A 20,220-nucleotide genomic window follows, 5' to 3' on the forward strand; every position below is an offset into this window, starting at 1 on the left:
ATAGGCCTAATCATTTGTGAGGAAAAAGAGATTAAGCAGCATGACTCCTCAAATGTAATTTCCGGTATACTGCATCACTTTCATAATATCCTAACCTTCATTCTTTCATAGGAGATTACCAGCCTCCTGCCCTTCTCTAAGATCTCCTTGGATGATTTCTCTGAAAATAAAGAGATAAACAATGACCTCAATGCATACATCCAGTACCGGATCAACGGCAGCAAAGACATCATGAACAACATTAGTCTCAATGGCAAAGCTGACCCTATCATTGTGGGCAAGCTGAGTAGCCACCTGATCTCCCGCAGCCAGGGCTCATACCTGTACCTCAAACTCACCCTGGATCTGTTCGAGAAAGGTCACCTAGTCATCAAAAGTGCCAGCTACAAGGTGGTGCCTGTCTCACTGGCTGAGCTTTACCAGCTGCAGTGCAACATGAAGTTCATAACCAATTCTGCATTTGAGCGTTCACTGCCCATCCTTAACGTGGCGCTGGCCTCACTGCATCCCATGACTGATGAACAGCTGTTCCAAGCCATCAACGCTGGCAGCGTCCAAGGGGAGCTGCAGTGGGAGGACTTTCAGCAGCGCATGGAGTTGCTGTCCTGCTTCCTCATCAAGCGAAGAGACAAGACACGCATGTTCTGCCACCCTTCCTTCAGAGAGTGGCTTGTGTGGAGAGCTGATGGAGAAAGTACTGACTTCCTCTGCGACCCCAGGTCAGTCCACTTCTTCTTAATCACATTGAGTAACTGCAATACCTGTTGCAACATAAGCTTCAATATTACAGGGATGACAGTTTGTGATTGTGAAAATGTGATTTGGAGCGCTGCTTGAAATTCCACCTGGTGAGCAGAACACAAGGGTTGCTAGGGCATGCTTGGAAATGGATACCGCAGATAGCGTTCAGATGTTTGAGAAACCATCACTTTTGGCTGTGAATCCTGCCGCTTTGTTTTGTCTGACAAGTAAACATACATAAAACAGTCTTTAATTTGTTGTTTGTGTAGACATGAAGGTGAAAATTCCAATCAATACTTTCAACATGACTCATTTCTGCAAGAGAGATTTTCCTTGGCCTCAAGAGGAAATTAGGGTTGAGATACACTTTTTTTTTTTTTTTAAACTCAATCACTGATCCGTTATAGTCTCCTAGTTTGTTACCAGCAATGAACCATTTATAAGGACACTACTAACCCACAGGGATCTCTGCTGCAGACAGAATAACTGACTTTATGCTTCCATACAGGAACAAAAACTGACAAGTAATATATCCTCCTTTGGTCCTAAGCTTTAGGTGTTTGGCAGTGCACTGAGTGCCACCATAAATCCTAGCACTCAGTCCTGTCAGGTCAGCCCTAGCTGCCTGACTGATCTAAGCAGGATGGACATCAAAAATATATTGGATTCACACTGTTTACGCTAAATCAAATAGGACTTATGACTTGTTAAAAACAATATGATTTGTAGAATGTGTCAGATCACACTAATATCGTCTTGTATATTGTATTGTTAACTGTAAACACAGAATTGGACATATGAATGTCTAGTGAAATGTTATGGAATTTGAAATGAAATGTCAAAACTTAAATTTCTTTTAAGTAAGGAACAAATTGGCTACAACATTTTGAATAATGCATGCAGCCACGTGAAATATTAACAAGTGATCTGCTGATTCCACTTGAGCTTAGATGAGCTTTCAGGGGAAACTGCAGTCTGGAGAAAAAGATCATTGTTTCCTGCCATGCCCTCTTTGCCCTGTGGGACAGGCAAATGTACTTGGAATGCAGTGCTACCTCATTGTAATTCTGGAGCCCTTTCATCCTCATTAGCAACATCATGCTCACTTAATAAACTGGATGATGTCACTACAGCTTGCTTTTGTCCTCCCCATCATGCTTTAGTCTCACCTCTGCTCACATCATGGCATCTCTAAATGACCAATACCAACCTTTTGATTTAGGCTTTTCACAGCCTTCCAGCACCATCATTAGAAACAAATGCTGAGGCACTGGCACAAGGAAGGCAGACCTACAAAGAAGCTGCTGCATTGCCTTGTTATTTTCCCCATTTTAGAAGTGAACACATTGCCACACACACACCCACACACACACCGACACAAAGTGGAAGCACCAATAGAGGATTTTAACCAGATCAAAGTGAACTGCAATCATGCATGTCCTTTTAATGAAGTTCTGCGTTAATTAACACCAGAGTGAGGCTCAGTGAGGAAGAAAAGGAACACCCAGGGGTTTGTATTCCTCTACCCCTCCCAAGAAATTTTAGGCAAAGCCCATGCTGTCTAGACAGCATTTTTTGCATAATCACACTAGCTCTAGATGGAATAATTCTCCATAATGGAACCAAAAATGCTCTCCTCATGACTGAAATGAACGTGTTCCAGAGCTGTTTCACCTGAGGAAGTCAAGACTTTAGTTTTAAGTGAAGCAGGGGAATACTGCCATCAGCACTCAGTCCATAGGTGATGAGTTATGTCAATCACTTCCATCAGTGAATATAAATAAATACCAAAGTATGAAAAAGTTTCTATTGAGATGGAAGACCAAAAATGAGGCCATTTAGGACACCTTGATGAACAATGTATCAGTATACATACGATCAGGACACCCTGGAGGACTCACCTGGTAGAGTGTGCACCGGGTATCAAGAGGATTCAGTTCTGGACCGACCTTTTTGCTGCATGACACACCTGTCTCCCTCCCTGCCTTTTCTGTCGCTCTCAGCTGTTACTACTGAATAAAGCAGAAGTGCCAATAAAGTAATCTTAAATATGCATAGGTCAAGAGAACATTTTTCCTAGTCTCCTACTTTTTTCCCTACTGGTTATCTATTTTGCTATACAGTTGAATATCCTTTCTTGTTTTCTAACCCAGAACCGGCCACGCCCTTATGGCTTTTATGCTGTCCCGCCAAGAGGGGAAACTAAATCGCCAGCAGACCATGGAGCTGGGGCACCACATCCTCAAAGCACACATCTTCAAGGTATAGCTGTGACGCTTACATGCCCTCTATATCCATCTTTTGTTGGCTTCCATCCCTTCTAGGAATTTCATGGTGTGCACTCTATGTTTATTTATGAATTATGAATACGGTATTACCAGAGGATAAGCCCCTGGATGTGGAGAAAAGCACTGAGAGCTTACACAGCTCTGGTTCATTGATGTGTGTGCGTGCGTGCGTGCATGTGTGCGTGTGTGTGTATGTGTGCACATATACATACATACATATATACATACATATATGATGTGTGTGTGTGTGTGTATGTACAGGGCCTGAGCAAGAAAACAGGAGTGTCATCCAGTGTTCTGCAGGCTTTGTGGATCAACTGCAGCACCGACGGCCTTTCTGCAGCCTTGGCCTCTCTGAGGAACCTATACACACCAAATGTGAAGGTGAGACCATCTTGTGTTCTTGTGTTCCACTTCACATAAACACACACACTCCACATGGTGACGGTACTTTCCAAATGACATTTCCCCCAAACTCTAATCACATTTCATGATAAAATGTACAGACAGTTGCACTCCTGCAATCTCCTCTTACCTCAGATGTCTTCTTGGAATGTGTTTAAATTCCCCTTAATTAAACAGCACTATAAGTTGTCTGTTATGGTAAGTATTAGGTCTGTTCCTGGAAGCACTCATTTGCACTGATGAGTGTGAGCCCAGCTCTGATTAATACCACCATGAAGAGCAGCACAGAAATGCTCATTGGCCTAGATTGATGCATGTTGCTCTCTAGCCGTTAGCTTGATCCATGGCTATCTCTGGTTCTCTCTGTAGGGCAGATAAGCCCATGTCCTTCTCAGTAACTACCAAGGGCCTTCCATAATAGTATTAATTTCATAAACAAAAGGCCTCGTTAATGGTACCCCCCTCCTCCCTCCTTAAATTATGCCAACTTCCTGTGTACATTCTGGCTTTGCTTCCAAGGAGAGAAAATCACTGGCCTTTTCAGGAAAGGCCATTATGTTGGAATGATGTATTCTGGCTTTAAGCGAAGTGATCATACATTTGTCTTTGTCATTAGCTTTAGCATTTCAGTGGGGTTCCATCATTTGATGTCATCCTCATTGTCTTTTTGCGAATTATTTTGCGTAAGTATATCATCACTCAAAAAGACAGGTACAGAATGGCCTCGTTGCGTCCTCTGAGAAAACAGGGAACCACTGTAAATTTATTCACTATGGTTCCAATAAATAAACCCAACTTCATTTCCTGTTTTCTAACACTCATTTGATTTCTTGGTTCTGTTTGACTAAGCATTTATTATTCATTTCCTCTTTTGGGAAAAGAACAAGACACTTAATTACTGTATTTAATAGAATGTGACCACCAGAATGCCTGACCTTTCATTAGAAAAGAAGCTCAATATCAGAATGAGGAGATATTATGTCTTGCAGTAAAATGAGGGAAAAAAAGATAGATTATAATTTCACCTGGCCTCTCTGAGGTCTAGATGTTATGAGCCATGGACCAGGGTATCTGCAAATGTCCTAAATAGCTTAATGTTATTAAATAGAGGTAATAGCTAATAGAAGTTTACTTTTTTACTTTTTTGTAGTGACATATACATGACAGGCTGTGTCTAAGAGCTTTTTGTTTATCTGTTTAGCTAAATGGGTCTTAAATGTGCACTATACAGAATTACCGAGAGAAGATTTAATTAAAAACCTTTAAACTCAACTGACAAAAAACTGTGAATAAGCAAGAAGCATGTAATTTCAGTGAGTCAAGCCAATTTTGCATAGTGCACTGTTAAATTCAAGGAAGGATTAAAACAAAGTCTTGAAAACAGATATTTGCCATACGCTTTTGCAGGTGAGCCAAATTAACCTCTATTTCGATACTAACTGAATTCCATAACTCCAAACAGATTTTCTCAGTTTGCTTTCTCGTTTGGACACTCAGGTGAGTCGGCTGCTGATGCTAGGTGGGGCAAATGTGAACTACCGTACGGAGGTCCTGAACAACGCCCCAGTAATTTGCGTTCAGTCCCACCTTGGACATGAGGACATGGCCTCCCTGCTGCTGGAGTTTGGGGCCAGTGTGGATGTGGTCTCTGAAAACGGCATGAGCCCCCTCTGCTTCTCAGCTGCTGCAGGACACTTGGGTCTTGTCAGTCTCCTATGCAAGAGGGGAGCCAAGGTGAGGGGCCTGCCTCTGTAACTTTCTGCCTAAAGAAACTCTGAGTTAGAGCTATCATACGGTTAGCTCAGGTAATCCTCTAGCTTGTGGTCACAGAAAATTCACATTTTCAGCTTTGCCATCTTTACTAGCACAGACACTGCTCTGACACAGAGTATAAATTTAGGCTGTTTGAACATGATTTGATCCCAGGTGTTGAGTAGACTGCCACAGTTTCTGTCCTCTAAAGCCAACGGTGTCATGTCATGGCCCAGGTTGATCACGTGGATAAGAGTGGCCAGTGTGCGCTGGTCCACGCTGCTCTGCGAGGACACCCGGACATCATCCAGTACCTGTTGGAGCTTGAGTGGAGCGCCGAGGGCCAGCAGCAGGACTGCGGGCTGAAGAACAAAGCTCTCCAGCAGGCTTTGATAGCAGCTTCCAGCATGGGGCACACACAGGTCAGACTGACACACACATGCTCCATGTTTAGCATAATCTATACATCATGTACATATTTCATATTTCTGTTCATCTTTTCCCAAAGCAAGCACTCGTATTTTAGAACTCCAATATTATTTTTACTTTTTTCTTTTTTTACTCATTTTATTTTTATTATTCTTACCTTTTATCTGGCCTTTTATCATTCCACTATGATATGAAAATTAACTTTAAAAGACTTTAAACTTTTTTCACACTGATCACCGTAATGAAGTTGCTGACAATTGGTTCCAAATAGCAGCAGTACAGTTGTGTTTTGATTATTTGAAATTGGGCGGACAGTCCCTCTGCCGAAAAATTGTCTAAGGAAATGTTTGCTTTACACAACAAATTATTAGTGCTGCGGTTTATGAATGGCAATGTCTGGGTTAGCTACAGAAGCAGAACATTATAAGGTCGGTGTTTCAACCAGAGCAAAATATTTAAAAAACAATGGATATTAATTATATGTTTTGAAATTTTAGTACCTCCACATGATTAGCAAAATGTTTTTCGGAATGTCAAATGTGGATAAATTGCAGTAAATGGGCCAAAAATTCAAAATCATTGGTATGGTCCTAAGCAAACAGTGATTATGAACTTTTGCATCTGAGGATATGTACAAGAACATATAGAAATGCTTGAATTGTGCATGTACTATTCAAGTGTTCTTTTTCTTGCTTTTCCTTGCTTGGCAATGCCTATTTCAGTTCATTCATCACTCTACAGAATGTAGTAAGAAAACCTAAGCCTGTTATCGATCCACACATATAATATACAATATACCCTCCACACAATACAGTGGAGGCAACCAATTCAGTTGCTTCCCTTGTCCTTTATAACAGCATCACACCTCTCCTTTTCTGTATCTTTTCACAACAACACTCCACTGAGAATTATCGAAAGCAGAAGGAGCTACAGACAAATCTGAGCACATCTTGTTCTTAGTGATGATGACATACTGTACAGTGTGAGGTGTTTGTCTGAAAGTATAGAGAGGGGACTCATCACAGCACCGTGCCTTCAGCTGTCCAGGTGCAGTGGGGGCTCTGGGTTTATTTTGGCTTGCTCATTAGTTGGGTTGGGATCCTCGGGTCTGGTTCGGTGCACCTCAGAATATTAGAAGTGGGCCAAGTTAAGCTTCTGTATTGACCCACATAAACCTCTGCTGTAGCCAGAGAAGACAAGACCCCTCAACACTCATGTAATCAGATTGGCCTTTGCTCACATAACCCCTGGTACAGCAATCTGCAGTTCTCTAGTCTACTGTGATTAATTGATCATCTGCTAGAAGGCCAAACTTGGCCTGGGCCGCTCTGTATTGATCAGCTGAAGTTTGTTTCAGTGTTCCACTTGTTTCTTTTCTGCTGCATAATCAGCATGTCATATAACTTCTCGAAGGTTTATTTGATATCTTAAACTGAAACACTACGCCATTAATCTAAGTTTCTTGTTTGGCAGGTTGTGAGAGGCTTGCTGGATTTGAATAATGAGCATGGTGTGCAAATTGATGGCCATGATACTCTGTGGGGAGAAACAGGTACGTTTTCATCCATCTTTTTGCATTACGTGGTTCCCTTTTGTGTTATTACCTGCAGTGTGTCTTCTGTCTTTCTTCTGCACTGTAATGCTCTGTGTGATGTGGAGGTTCACATTCAGCCCAAATGTGCTCTAATTTGTAGAGCTATTCCAATTTTCCTTGTCCTTTTCCTCCTGGTAAAAGAATTACTTATCGTGGTCATATGGGCTTTTACTTAGAAACTGGTCAGACCATCTTTTCCCCTAACAGAGATTTTGAAACATCCAGAAGAATTACAGCTTAGACCATGCCAAATCACTGCACTACCTACTGTGCACATAGCCATTTCCATTAAATATAGCAGGAACATTTCTCATGAAATGATGTATTGATTAGTGGGCACTTAGCCGTAGATGTGTGAATTAATTTTAATGTAGACAAGTAGCAGTTGTTAACTGTTGTGCCTTTTTTCCCCCCTGGAATGATATCGGTGAGGGGCTTTGCCATATTAAAGCTGAAGGAAGTGATGGCAGAAGATAAAAGCAAGAGACAGAGGTTGCCAGTCGAGAGTAGACGATGAATAAGCTGGCTTATGTTTTTAGCCCAGTCAAAACCATTTGAGATTGATTGTGGAAATGGTGCAGAAGGCCAAGTGAAGTGGCAGTGAAAGAATAAAGTGTAAAAGCAGGAGTTGTCTGTCAGCTGTACAGCTGGTTACATGAATGCTGAACAGAGTGTCAGTGAACAATATTTACTTTGACAGAGAATACACAGTAGACCCCAAAGCATGTCAGTAGAATCATCACACACTCTGGGTGGGTCCACAAGTCTCTTGATATTTAACCACCGTTTTAAGATGTGCTGACAGACCGGTATTTGTACATTAGTGTAATTACTACTGTACACCATAAATTCTGCTTATTAGGGTGTTTCCTCAAACAACACAGTCACATTTTCTCCCAAGTTGTTTTTGATGTCACCTTTGCCTTTCCCATAAATTTAAAAAAAAAAAAAAAAAAAAAAAAAAAACAGTCACAGATACACTGATGTCACAAGTGTGCTTTGTTGCCTGGTGCAACAATATAGACCCCGGTTGGTACAGTAGTGAAGATAGCCAGTGTAATTGCAGTCTGTTAGTGATAGGACTGAGCATAAACTTTTAACTACTTGCAAACTATTGTCTCTAATCTTCACTATCAACCTTTACCCTGAGAGCTTAGTGCTCAACAGCTGAGCTGCAAATGTCAAAATTGCAACCCCATCTTCTTGGCAGCAATGTTTGATGCATTCTTTTTTTTTTTTTTTTTTAGTGCAAACATACTAGAATAGATAATAAGAGGATTTTAATAATAGTCTCTTTGTCTCTTTCTGAGTTTTGTTCCAGCTTGATTTAACACTAACAGTTGGTTCAGGAATGTAGGTCAGCCTATTAGTGGAGAGGCTGTCCACAGTGCTGTTAGCCTGTGCTTGTGCCCGGCTAAACTACTGCAGGACTTGAGGCCCCGGTGCAGCCCTTGGACATTTCAAAGTCCCTCTGAAGTATTTTCTCAGTGGAAGCCGCTGTTTTTCTGTTGTCATCCTTTTGATCAGGATCTTTGTTCAGCAATCAAAAAAACGTGATGCAGTGTTTGTCGTCACCATATCTTGTTCTTGTTATTGGAAACATGAGGGCCATATTACTAAAGAGCTCAGGCTACTTTAGACACGACTATTATTGTGACTAATAGTAGTCATACTCTGGTACTTCCTCAAAGTCATAGGAACCACCTGTAACTGCAATCCAATATTTAATTCCCAGCTCTATTTAAACAGAGGATATTAAATCACAGTGACGCCCCTCCTGGCATCCATACTAAACTAATGAAATAGCAGGTCACAGGTAGCAATAGCAAGGCACTGGGCAACAGCAGCACTGACCTGAAACAAAGTAATATGCTGCCACAACCTTGCCTCATGAGCGCATATTCAAATATCATTCCACTCGCCTGGCTCTAATTTAAAACAAACCCAGGAACTATCTGTATTCCAAGGAAATAGATGGGTAAACACTGCGACAATAATACTGATGATTTGCACTGCGTTGTCCTCTGCAAAAAGAGGCATTTTCAGCAGACAAAGAGTACTTAGCGCTTTATTACAGGCATGCATGGATGGTAGCATTGTAGTGGAGTTCAGCACAAGGCGGTGATCTCATGTTTTTGAGCAGACAAACAAAAAGAATGGTTGGCTCTGAGAGATATTTAATCACTATTATACCCCAAGCCCCTTTTCTGCAATTGAGTGAGCACATTTAATAATCTAACCTTGTAGCAGCCTATGCTCTGGAGCAGAGAACAAAACTGACACACTTGGTGAAATGCCCCCCTTTAAAATTGTCATTCATTGCTGCCGCCGAAACAATTCTCTCTTAACAACCTGTGTTCTGTGAAATATCATATAAAATTCAATGGAAAATAACATCTCTGTGCAAATAGGCCCAGTGTGTCCTGTGTTTGAATTGAAGCAGATTTGATTGCACATCTGTGCAGGCTTCATCTTTTAAAATCCCTACTCAGCATGCAAGAAGCTTCCCTCATGTGCGCAGAAAGGTAATTTGACTTTGTTATAGCCTGTGTTTTCCACAGTGTCTCATGCATGTGGGCATGGCAGCAGAGTAGGGTGTGTGGGGGGGGGGGGAGTAATAACATAATCTTTATGATTTAGTGAATGTATTTCACAAAATGTGATAGAGTGTTTTTGCAATATGGTATGTGTATACAAACAAAATGGAGGTTGTTTTCTCCATAGTAAAAGATAAGCTTTCTGTACCAGTATGATGTAAACCACAACCACACTGAATTAATAATGCAGTTATCAATTCAAGGTAATCCTCAGCCACTTTACGTAGGGTAATATAATGATGATAATAATATAAACTTATTACCACAACAAATGCTGTAGCTAGTGGGCAGTTCTGTGTATATTGTTTTAGTCAATTGTGAGTATGGCAAGAATCCATTTAAATGATAAAATCTTGCCTTTGGTAGGTTTAGGATTTATAATGAATGTGGTATTTAGTGTTCAAAGTGTTTGGTTCGCTTCCATTATTTGCTGTGTGCTGGCTCCATGCAGGGCTCTGGTATCGTTCTTTCACACCTACACCAGGGCACCAGGGTGGCATGATAGTCTGTTGCATAAAGTGTAAATCTGCCTATAGTAAGAGCACAGCACTGGTCATCACCACAGTGTCAACACAGAGTTAGTGGATATGCTGAAATGACCTTGACTGGAATAAAAATAAATAAATACACTTAAATCTTGAAATTAGTTACAGACACCTCCACTCTTAGCCTGTGTTGAATTGAAACCAAGCAAAACTCTCTTTCTGTCCTTATCCAGTAGACTCACTGAATAACAGCCTCCCCAGTCTGTTGATATATTAGGCTGTGTGTGTGCAGGCGTTGGGCATTTAGTTTGGTCAGGGTCGCAGGACAGGACCTCTCTGCTGAATATTTTAGCGTCTAGAGTTTCATCAGCCTCAGAGCAGTGGTGAATGAGGACATTACGAAGACTTTACCTTGTTAATCTGTTTATCAGACAGTGATTTAGAGATTCCTCATCAAGATAGTCTCAGGACAGTGTTGGTGAGCTGAAGAGGTAGGAAGAGCAGAACTGAGACAAGGTTTATGAATTGCTTATAAAAGTGATGACCAGGTTAGTAGTTCCTTCTCTGAAACAGGAAGGGGGTGTGTGAGATGCTAGGATAACAATAAATATTGGTGAGATGAAATTGAAGAGTTTAATGTCTTGTATTCAGTTGGCATGGTTCCCTAATCAGGTTATATGTGACTGGTAATAGCCGTGGAGAGCTTTAAAGTATTAAGTGAGTTTTATCTACAAGGATACAAGGAAGTTTATTTGTCATTATACAACAGGTTGTATAGTGAAATTATCTAAAAGCATTACGGGAAAAAAAAAAGCATAGCAAAGCATATGGCCCGTCAAGAGTTTGTCCAAAGTATCCCAGGACAATCCCAGCTTCTGCTACTGCTGTTCCCTGGAGGACGGACACAGTCCAAGTTTAGGCCTGCCGAAAATCATTGTTTTCTATTCCGCTGTGTCTGACGGGATCCATATTTTGGTGCAGCAGATGGAGGGTGGGGTTGTTTGGCTATGATGACTGTTCCTTCCAGATGGATGATGTCAGTCAGCCATAGAGGCTCAGAGCCTTAAATCTCTCTTAGGTGAATCAGAGAGCAGAGCTATTCTCATTCTCATTGTGAATTTCACTCTATTTGGACAACCAGCACTCATTTAAGACTGCCCCATCTGCTACCATACATTGGCAGCCACTGATTAATAATAAGCTCCAAACAACCTCAAGAGCCTGTGTTGGTATGGCTCATTTAAGCTTTGGTTAGAAGATTCAAAGACGAGCACCAATTAATTATTGAAAATTTTTACTTTTTTTTTTTTTTTTTACTTTTGTTTACAATGAATTCGACACAGTTTAATCCAGTTAAGCTTTTTCCAAATAAAAAATAAATAAAATGGGTGTTTAACAGAGCTGTTTGACTTTGTTATCTAATGTTTGTCTGTTGATGCATAAAATGACTGAATTCTTGAGTCTCTTAGTACAATGCTTTGGGAGCTTGAGGCAGCAATTTAATGAGTTTAATAAGTAACAAAATTGTTGGTTTTAAATTCAATTAGCTCAAGACAGTAGCCTGAATTTCTCCATTATAATTTTTGCTCTGTAAAGAATAGATGGGCTTGCAGCATTGCCAACCCTGACTATACCAATACCTTGCTACAGGGGCATAAACGGTCCCTGTGTACTCCTATCACTCAGATTGTGCTTTCAGTAGTGACATACAGTGGTCTATCTTTAGCAGCCACACACATTTTATCCTGTGCCTTAATCTTTTTGCAGTGCTTTGTCCTCCTTGGCTGAGTGTTGTTTACTGGAATGGCTTGAATTCCACTGCCATGTCACCACTGAACTGTAGTCTTCACCTCTGCATCGTCCTCTCCCACGCCGTCTATATAAAACCATTAGACTCATGTCAATCCTAAAAGCTATGTGTGCCCTCTCTCGTCTCCGCAGCCTTGACAGCAGCAGCAGGCCGGGGGAAGGTGGAGGTATGTGGCTTCTTGCTGGAGCAGGGGGCCGTGGTGCAGCAGGTCAACCGGCGGGGGGTATCTCCTCTGTTCTGTGCCGTCAGACAGGGACACTGGCAGGTGAGACTCACTGAGTGACTCCTCTTTACCAGACAAGCTCTCCCACCGTACCCACACGGCTCCAAACTACAGTTACACTTCAAAGAGGCAATTACACTTCACCGCAAGGCACGGGACATACAGTAATCAATGTGACCACTTGTGTTTGAGAGCACATGTTCATGCACGTGTGTGCGTCATTTCTGTCATTTTCATTTTCTGTCTGTGTCTTAGATTGCGGAGTTGCTGTTGCAGCACGGTGCTGATGTGAACATCAGTGACAAGCAGGGCAGGACGCTACTCATGGTGGCTGCCTGTGAGGGCCACCTGAGCACTGTTGACTTCCTGCTCTCTAAAGGTGAGCTACAACAACATTATCACCACCATGTAAATTGACAATTAAACTTTAAGGTACATAATGCATTGGTACTTTCCCCATATTCTTTGAATTAGCCTACACTAGCAGCTTTGGCATTGTTGGTGTACTGCTTCTTCCATATTGCAATATTAAAGCAATATTAGATAAAGAAAGACTACTTCTCTTCTCTCTTTTTGTAAAGAATTCCATGTCAGTATCAAGTACTCACCAAGTTGTATTCTTTTTGTGTGGCAGAAGTGTGTGACACACTCAGCATGCAGTATAATCTAAGTTTCTGGTATCCACTATCCAGCCATATGCTAATTATGTTTCATAGACACAATAAGGCTGTACATGAGGAGATTTTCTGGACGTCATGTGGCTACAGTATTATGCATTATGGGTGAAATATTCCTTTAAAGACAATGAATATTTGGATGATGTATTAAATAAGCTAAGTAGTTTGTATTTTGTTATGGAGTTGTAATGATTATGATTCCTCTCCAAGGTGCTTCTTTAACTTCGATGGACAAGGAGGGACTGACGCCCCTGAGCTGGGCATGTTTGAAAGGACATAAGAACGTAGTGCAGTTTTTGGTGGAGAAAGGTGCGGGCATTGACCACACAGACAAGAATGGACGAACACCGCTGGACCTTGCTGCCTTCTATGGAGATGCTGAGATTGTACGTGAAGATACACTCACTGAAATGTGTCTATTTTTGCTGAAGACCTACACATACAAAGACCACACACACACAAGCACACTGACCCCACCTCTCAGTTAGTCTTAACTAAAAGCATCACTCTGTCATTATTGAAGACATGCCGCAGTCCATTAGTAAAGTGTTCTACTGAAGACATGAGGTTTGTTAGACAGTTGTATATTTTTAACTGGTTGTACTCTCATGTAGGTCCAGTACTTGGTGGAAAGAGGAGCAGTGATAGAGCATGTTGACTACAGTGGGATGAGGCCTTTGGATCGGGCTATAGGCTGTCGAAACACCTCAGTGGTGGTAACTCTGCTGAAGAAGGGGGCCAAGCTTGGTAAGAAATCTGGTTTTTAATATGCACACTAGATGTATAGTCCACTGCATATAGAAGTACAGCTTACTGCACATTGCTGTACTGTTCATAGTACATATATGTACAATCTTTTCTACACTGTTAGTGCATTGGCACTGTACACATATGTAGGGAAGACGGGGAATGGTTGTAATGTAGTGTTGGTTGTAATCCAGTGAGCTACATTATGGTGATGTGATCAGTGTTTGCAAATATTAATGCCCATTTTCCTCCCTAAGCTCAGGAGAAGCTTCATGGCTCAGTGTACAACAACAGGGAATTTTTCACCAAAACAAATGGTTGAAATAAAGTAAAATTTCTGATTAAGTTTATACTTTGGTTAGCAGCTGTAATGCTGGTTTCACAGACACAGCTTAAGCCTAACCCTAACAAAAAACTTGAACCTTAAACAAGAACTAGACTTAAGCCATGTGTGTGAAACAGGTTGACAGTGTTGTAAATGGAATGGCACAACTTATAACATAACAATATGCTTTTAGTTAAATTTGATGCTTTCAATTCATGCTAATGTCAAATGCATGTGCTAAAACAGCTATGGAATGGCTACCAGGGATGCTTTCAAAACAGCTAGAGAAAATGCAAATTTGTATGTTAGTTTTGAAAATGCAATACTGAACATGTTACAAAAGGGTAATTTTAAAGGATCACCAAGTGATTTTTAGACAAAATAGTTTGCATGGACTATTCATAGAAGAAATAATGCATCCAACACAAAGAGGTTTCCTTTTTTTTTCCCCTTCAGACATCTATCCTCCAAGTCAACTGTCTGACTTTTTCCAGTGTCTGATTCCCTGACCTCAGTCCTTTTCAAAACTTTTTTTAGGCCTCATTTTGGCAAATATTCTTATTGAGACCGCTATCCCCAGTTGTTATCAACTCACCCCAGTAGCAGGGTCAGTTTCAGCAGCGCAGCTTTGTATTTGATATTACCTTAAATAATCTGTGCTTGATACGAGTATAAGTAGTAGACCAACAGCTGTACCTTGTACCAAAGATTGAGATGTATCAAACAGTCCCTGAGTCATAGCTATTAAAACGAAAATTGTTGCAACCATCCCTGGTCTCCCCTACAGTCATGTTACCACATTCAGATAAGGAATGTTAAGTCAGTGAGTTCATTCATCACTAAATGCCACAAAGACAGCTGCTATTCCTTGACCCTTGCAGGGTCTGCAGAGTTCTTTTGTGTCATAATGAACGGTGAGAAAAACAGACTGAAGAGCAGACTATTTTTTTCTCTCTCCATGTAGGGATTATTCCTATCCTGCTAAGTGTCTCATGTTACTGGGGATAAGATGAGGCTAATGTTGTGGAATGTTGTGGCAAAACCCTGTTTCCATTCCTGCTATCCTTTTTATATGTTCACTGTCAGTGTGTGTGTGTGTGTGTGTGTGTGTGAGAACGTGTATGTGAGAACATGTGTGTGTTCACTTTTATGGGTGTGTCAATACATGTGTGTGTCCTTCCATTTCTCCCTGAGGTGTGCTGCTAGGGTAATTTAAGAATGTGACTTATCACCTAAATGACATTCACAGAGCTATCTGGGCCTGCGGCTTATCTGCAGTGCAGTCCACTGTCTCAGAAAATTGCTAATGGGCAGCATCTCAAATTTTCCTTTAGCACAGTTAACAGTGTATGCTGCACACGCACACTGCTAAATTATGAGGCAATTACAATAGGAGTGAAAAGCTTTAGCACACGTGATTGTATCTTGCCAAACTAGAGTGGAGATAGCCTTGACCATTTTAACATGTTCCTTCTTTCACTGCAAATGAATTCTCCTTTGTCTTTGCATGATTTCCTATCTCTTCAGTCTCTCATCTGTAACTCTTTTCTTAACTGCTTTCAATAATCTAAGGCTACAGAACGTCGCCTTATGATCGATCAGGTATAATCTTTAGGTAACTTTACCTTGTATCAATTTGCAGTGAATACAGTCATTCTCTGTTGGGACCAACACCCATATAACACAAGATCCCTCTATTTGTTTCTGTCCCATCAACCACACCACAGGGAATGCTGCATGGGCCATGGCTACCTCCAAGCCTGATATCCTGATCATCCTCCTTCAGAAGCTGATGGAAGAGGGCAACCTGCTTTACAAGGTACAAGGCCATTTACACAAAAATCATACTAACATCAACAGTTAAGAGCACTCTATTGATGAGTAAATAAAATATTTCATACTTGTAAACTGCTACTACACCGCGAGAAATACACAGCCTTATCCGATGTCATATTTTATTTATTTTACGTTCATTTGAAATTGAAGTGAAAAGGTACAGAAGCTACATGTAATTTAATTCAGTTTACAAAAATGAGGTGATAGTCATCTTTTACAGGCTCAGTGAAATGCAGAAAAATTTATGGAAGTGTATGTTCTGCTCTGCTCACACAAGGAGCCATGATTGATGCCTGACATTTAACAGATTGAGTTTTGTGGCAGAAAGGACGATCCAATCAAGCGGTGTGTGTGGATGTGTGTGTGTGTGGATGTTCTGATTTAGGTGGTTGGCTGTGTATGGGCTGTGTGTGATTGATGAGGTGGGAGGGCTTGAGCTGGAGAACAGCTATTGTGGGAGTATCTGGCAAATGCCTTGCCCTCTTTCTCTCCCCCTCGTTTGCCGCTCTCCCTCTGGTTCTATCTTCTCCTCACTGCCTGTTTGCCCTCTATGTGTCCTCCAGAAAGGGAAGATGAAAGAGGCGGCCCAGAGGTACCAATACGCCCTGAGGAAGTTTCCTAGAGAAGGGTATGGGGATGACCTGAAGGCATTTAAAGAGCTGAGGGTCTCTCTGTACCTCAATCTCTCTCGCTGTCGCAGAAAAACCAATGTAAGCCTCCACTTTTTTTTTTTTTTTTTTCTATGTTCTTCGGTCACTGACATTTATAGGCTGCTCAGTTAATGACGAAGAGGTAAAAGATTTCACACATCCAGTGTTTTTTGTGTCATCAATGTCATGTTTATCATGGGGCATCAACGTATAGATAACTGATGTAGAATAAACTAGTTTTTGCAGGATACTATCCCAAAAAGTTCTGAGAAGTTACAAAGGAACAAATCTCTGTCTGGAGCTATGTGAAGTGATTAAGCTGTGTGGGCATAGCCAAAAGCTTGTCAGTGTTCAGATGGTAACAGACAGCGAGGAGGTGGAGAGAAAGCTACAAACACACTGGACAGCAGGCTAAATCTTGTGAACTTTTCTTGTGAAACAATCTCAGTTCAAGCAAGTGCCAGCCTGATGCCTCAGTGAGCCTGAGTTTCACTGTGTAAAGCAGTAATGCCATTTCCTTTATAAGTTTGAATAGTCAGAAAATGTTTTACTTGAGTGATAAGAAAAATGACTGTTTGCTGCGTGCTCAGAGGTTAATTTCCATAGTCTGTGGATCAAACATGAAGAGAATTGCAATTCATGCTTTTTTCTATGAACATATTTCTGAATATCTCTGCATTAACAAAAGTTTCTTTCATCAGTGTTCATGTAAGTCTGGATCTAGCAACTAGGTTTTGACAATTTGTACCGAGCCAGCTGTTGTTGCGGTTACATGCTGTGAATTAGCAGGGAGACTTGAGCGAAACAGGCACCATGAGGTTTGTTGTCCATTTCCATGGTAACCTCAGCTGGGAGCCTGCCTGGTATTTTATCGCTCTAGACACAGGGGAGTGTGACACAGACCCGGTGCAGCTATTACATACTGTCTTACAGTACTACAATGCTCGTGATTAGAAAAACCTTGATTAACAGCAGCAAATGGTGAAATTAACATATTACCAGCTACAAAACCTAACAAAAATGTCTATTTGTAATGTTCAGTTAAGGGGTTGTGGCTGTCTGGGACATTCAACAAAGATACCATGCTCTTGAATTACAGAGGTAGTTTTAGCTTCCATTATGTTAGTTGCCAGAACATGCAGTGATTGATTGTGTTGTTTTGATTCTGTTCTCTTTGAAGGATTTTGGAATGGCTGAGGAGTTTGCAACAAAGGCACTGGAGCTGAAACCCAAATCCTACGAGGCCTACTACGCTCGTGCAAGAGCTAAGAGGAGCAGCAGGTAAAGCTACTTAACACAGCCCAAGGGGCACATATAAAGGACATAACAGTGGTTGTTATTGGGGTTGAATTATGTGTTCTATATGTGGTAACTATGTCTCTCTCCTTCCCTCCCCTCCATAGGCAGTTTACAGCGGCCCTGGCTGACCTGCATGAGGCTGCCAAGCTGTGCCCCAATAACAGAGAGATTCGTCGTCTTCTGGCTCGAGTCGAAGAGGAGTGTAAACAGACCCAGCGCAGCCAGACCAAGGGAGGCCAAGCTGGGGCTGCTGCTGCCTCCTGCCAGGCATCAGGAGGCCATGAGTCTGACCAGGAGCAGGAAGAAGGGCAGGAGGAGCCTTCAGAGCACAACCTTGTCAGGAGCCTAGAAGGCCAAAGAGACATACTGGAAGAGGAGGAGGAGACCTCACACCATGACAGGAGAACTGAGGCCTGCTGGACACAAAATATCTACTCTTTTAACAGAGTCCTGCCACCTGACTCACTCAGCAACAACCAAAGCCATCAAAATCAGAGTCCCAGGCCCAGCTCACCCCCAGGCCCAAGCAGGCTGGCCTCCCATCGTTACCCTCGGGAGCACCGTGAGGCCCTGGCCCAACAGGGCTTGCTTCTGCAGTCGACCAAACAAGCCCAGATAGTCAAGACCAACCAGCATATGAGCTCCATGCAGGCTGCAGGAGGAATAGGTGGGGGCCGCTCAGTGGGAGCCAAATCTCAGTCTCAGTATGCTCCCTCCAGCCCTCTGCCCAGCAGGCACATGTCCAGCATGCTGAAGCCAGGCCCTGGCATCGATATCAGCCCTTTACCAACCCCAGCCGACGAGCCTGTGTACGGCGACCGCATGTCACTGGCGGCTGCCTCCACCTCTATGGGTCACCACTGCGACAATGAGAGCCTCCATTCATCCCAGGCCTCTTATTCATCCTGCAGTAGCTCAAAAGGTCAGGGGCCAGAGAGGCTATCTGCCCACTCTGCTTCCTCTCTGGATGGGCTGGCCTGCTCTGGCCCAGGGCCCCAGGGGAACCATATCGACCCAGGAAAGGAAGCCGGCTGTGGGGCAGTAGGGTCCCAGGGTGGAGGCAGCAACATGCGGGTGTCTAGTTCTACCAGCAGCCTGGCCTCCAGCAGCAGTCTATCAGACAGCGGTAAGCTGGGCCCCGATGTTCGCACCAAGACCACCGACAAAGGAAAGCACAGCCAACAGCCCAACTCTACAGAGTACAAACCCAGACCTTTCATGGGCATCATGGACAAGACAGCACGCTTTCAGCAGCAGTTGCAGCAACATCAGCAGCAGCAAATACAGCAGCATCAGAGCCACCAGGGTCTGCAGTCTACTGGCCGCAACTGGCAGAACCATTCCTCTGAGGGACTGGTGTGTCACAACATGTCAGCCATGGGCCTGCAGCCGGTCAACTGTGAGCTGCCTTATGCCAAAACAGCGAGCACTTACCAGGAGCAGCACAAACCTCCTCCACCTCAGGGTGCTATGGCAATTGGTAGCTTGCAAAACGGAATGCATGCCAAGGAATTCACAGAGAAGTTCTGCCAAGCTGCCACCTGTTACAAAGAATCCAAGCCAGCACTGGCTATGTCGCACACTTTTATGGACAGTAAGCCCAAGCAGCCTGGCCTGTCCCGAGATAATCCCGCCATTCACGTAGCTTCGATGAAACCAAAGCGATCATTTATAGAGTCAAATGTGTAGGGATATTTATCCTATTTTTCATACACACTGCACACACTAGCAAAAATGTTAAGTTTAAGGAGAAATTGTTTTGTTTTTTTTTTTTGTTTTTTTACCAGCGCAAGAAAATTCATTTTGATTTTAAACCTTGTAAGAAGTATGCAAACTGTTTGTTTTCCTGAGTGAATATGGACCACATGCAGCGTGCTGATTGCTCCAGATTTCCTCTAAAACTACCGCTTGTGGATGTCAGCTTTTGTTACATGACATGTCTCCTGTCGTTCAGCCAAGCTGGAGACATTGCACTGAAGAAAGTCATTGGGCTTGTTCTGTACAGTCCTCATCAATGAAACAGTGACAGCGAGCACTTTATATGCATTTAGGCCGTTCAAGTGCTTAAACAACGTATTCAGTTAAAGTGTAATGTTATTACGAACTATTTTAAATGAGTGATTTGAAATGGGGTTTGAACTGTGTTCATTTTGTCCATGGTGCTGAGAGGAGAGAAATAAGGAAGAGTGTTTCTGTTCACATGGGAGGTGTAAGGAAGTATAAAGGATGGGCATTCCTGTGTTTTACGAAGGATGTTGTAGATCCTCACAATGTGTATATTATAAATATGTACTTTTCTCTTCTTTGGAGTGAAGGTCTATGTTAAATGTTTTGACCTGTTCAAAATTCTGTGTATTTTGAG

The 20,220-nt window shown here is 42.3% G+C and overlaps 1 protein-coding gene across 1 annotated transcript in view; it reads left to right on the top strand.

Moving 5' to 3' along the window:
* The window catches only part of tanc1b (tetratricopeptide repeat, ankyrin repeat and coiled-coil containing 1b), a 113,655-nt gene extending 94,009 nt beyond the window's left edge, over window positions 1–19,646 (top strand). Inside the window, exons 13-26 of the mRNA XM_030081385.1 lie at window positions 112–719; window positions 2,895–3,003; window positions 3,291–3,413; window positions 4,932–5,168; window positions 5,423–5,608; window positions 7,089–7,167; window positions 12,233–12,366; window positions 12,580–12,703; window positions 13,212–13,387; window positions 13,616–13,748; window positions 15,801–15,892; window positions 16,473–16,619; window positions 17,740–17,840; window positions 17,963–19,646. Coding sequence (XP_029937245.1) covers window positions 112–719; window positions 2,895–3,003; window positions 3,291–3,413; window positions 4,932–5,168; window positions 5,423–5,608; window positions 7,089–7,167; window positions 12,233–12,366; window positions 12,580–12,703; window positions 13,212–13,387; window positions 13,616–13,748; window positions 15,801–15,892; window positions 16,473–16,619; window positions 17,740–17,840; window positions 17,963–19,547 — 3,834 coding nt within the window. The 3' untranslated portion in view covers window positions 19,548–19,646. The remainder of the gene's footprint in view (window positions 1–111; window positions 720–2,894; window positions 3,004–3,290; window positions 3,414–4,931; window positions 5,169–5,422; window positions 5,609–7,088; window positions 7,168–12,232; window positions 12,367–12,579; window positions 12,704–13,211; window positions 13,388–13,615; window positions 13,749–15,800; window positions 15,893–16,472; window positions 16,620–17,739; window positions 17,841–17,962) is intronic.
* The last annotated feature ends 574 nt before the right edge of the window (window positions 19,647–20,220 follow it).

This window comes from Myripristis murdjan, chromosome 21 (assembly GCF_902150065.1).
Source record: "Myripristis murdjan chromosome 21, fMyrMur1.1, whole genome shotgun sequence".
NCBI lineage: Eukaryota > Metazoa > Chordata > Actinopteri > Holocentriformes > Holocentridae > Myripristis > Myripristis murdjan.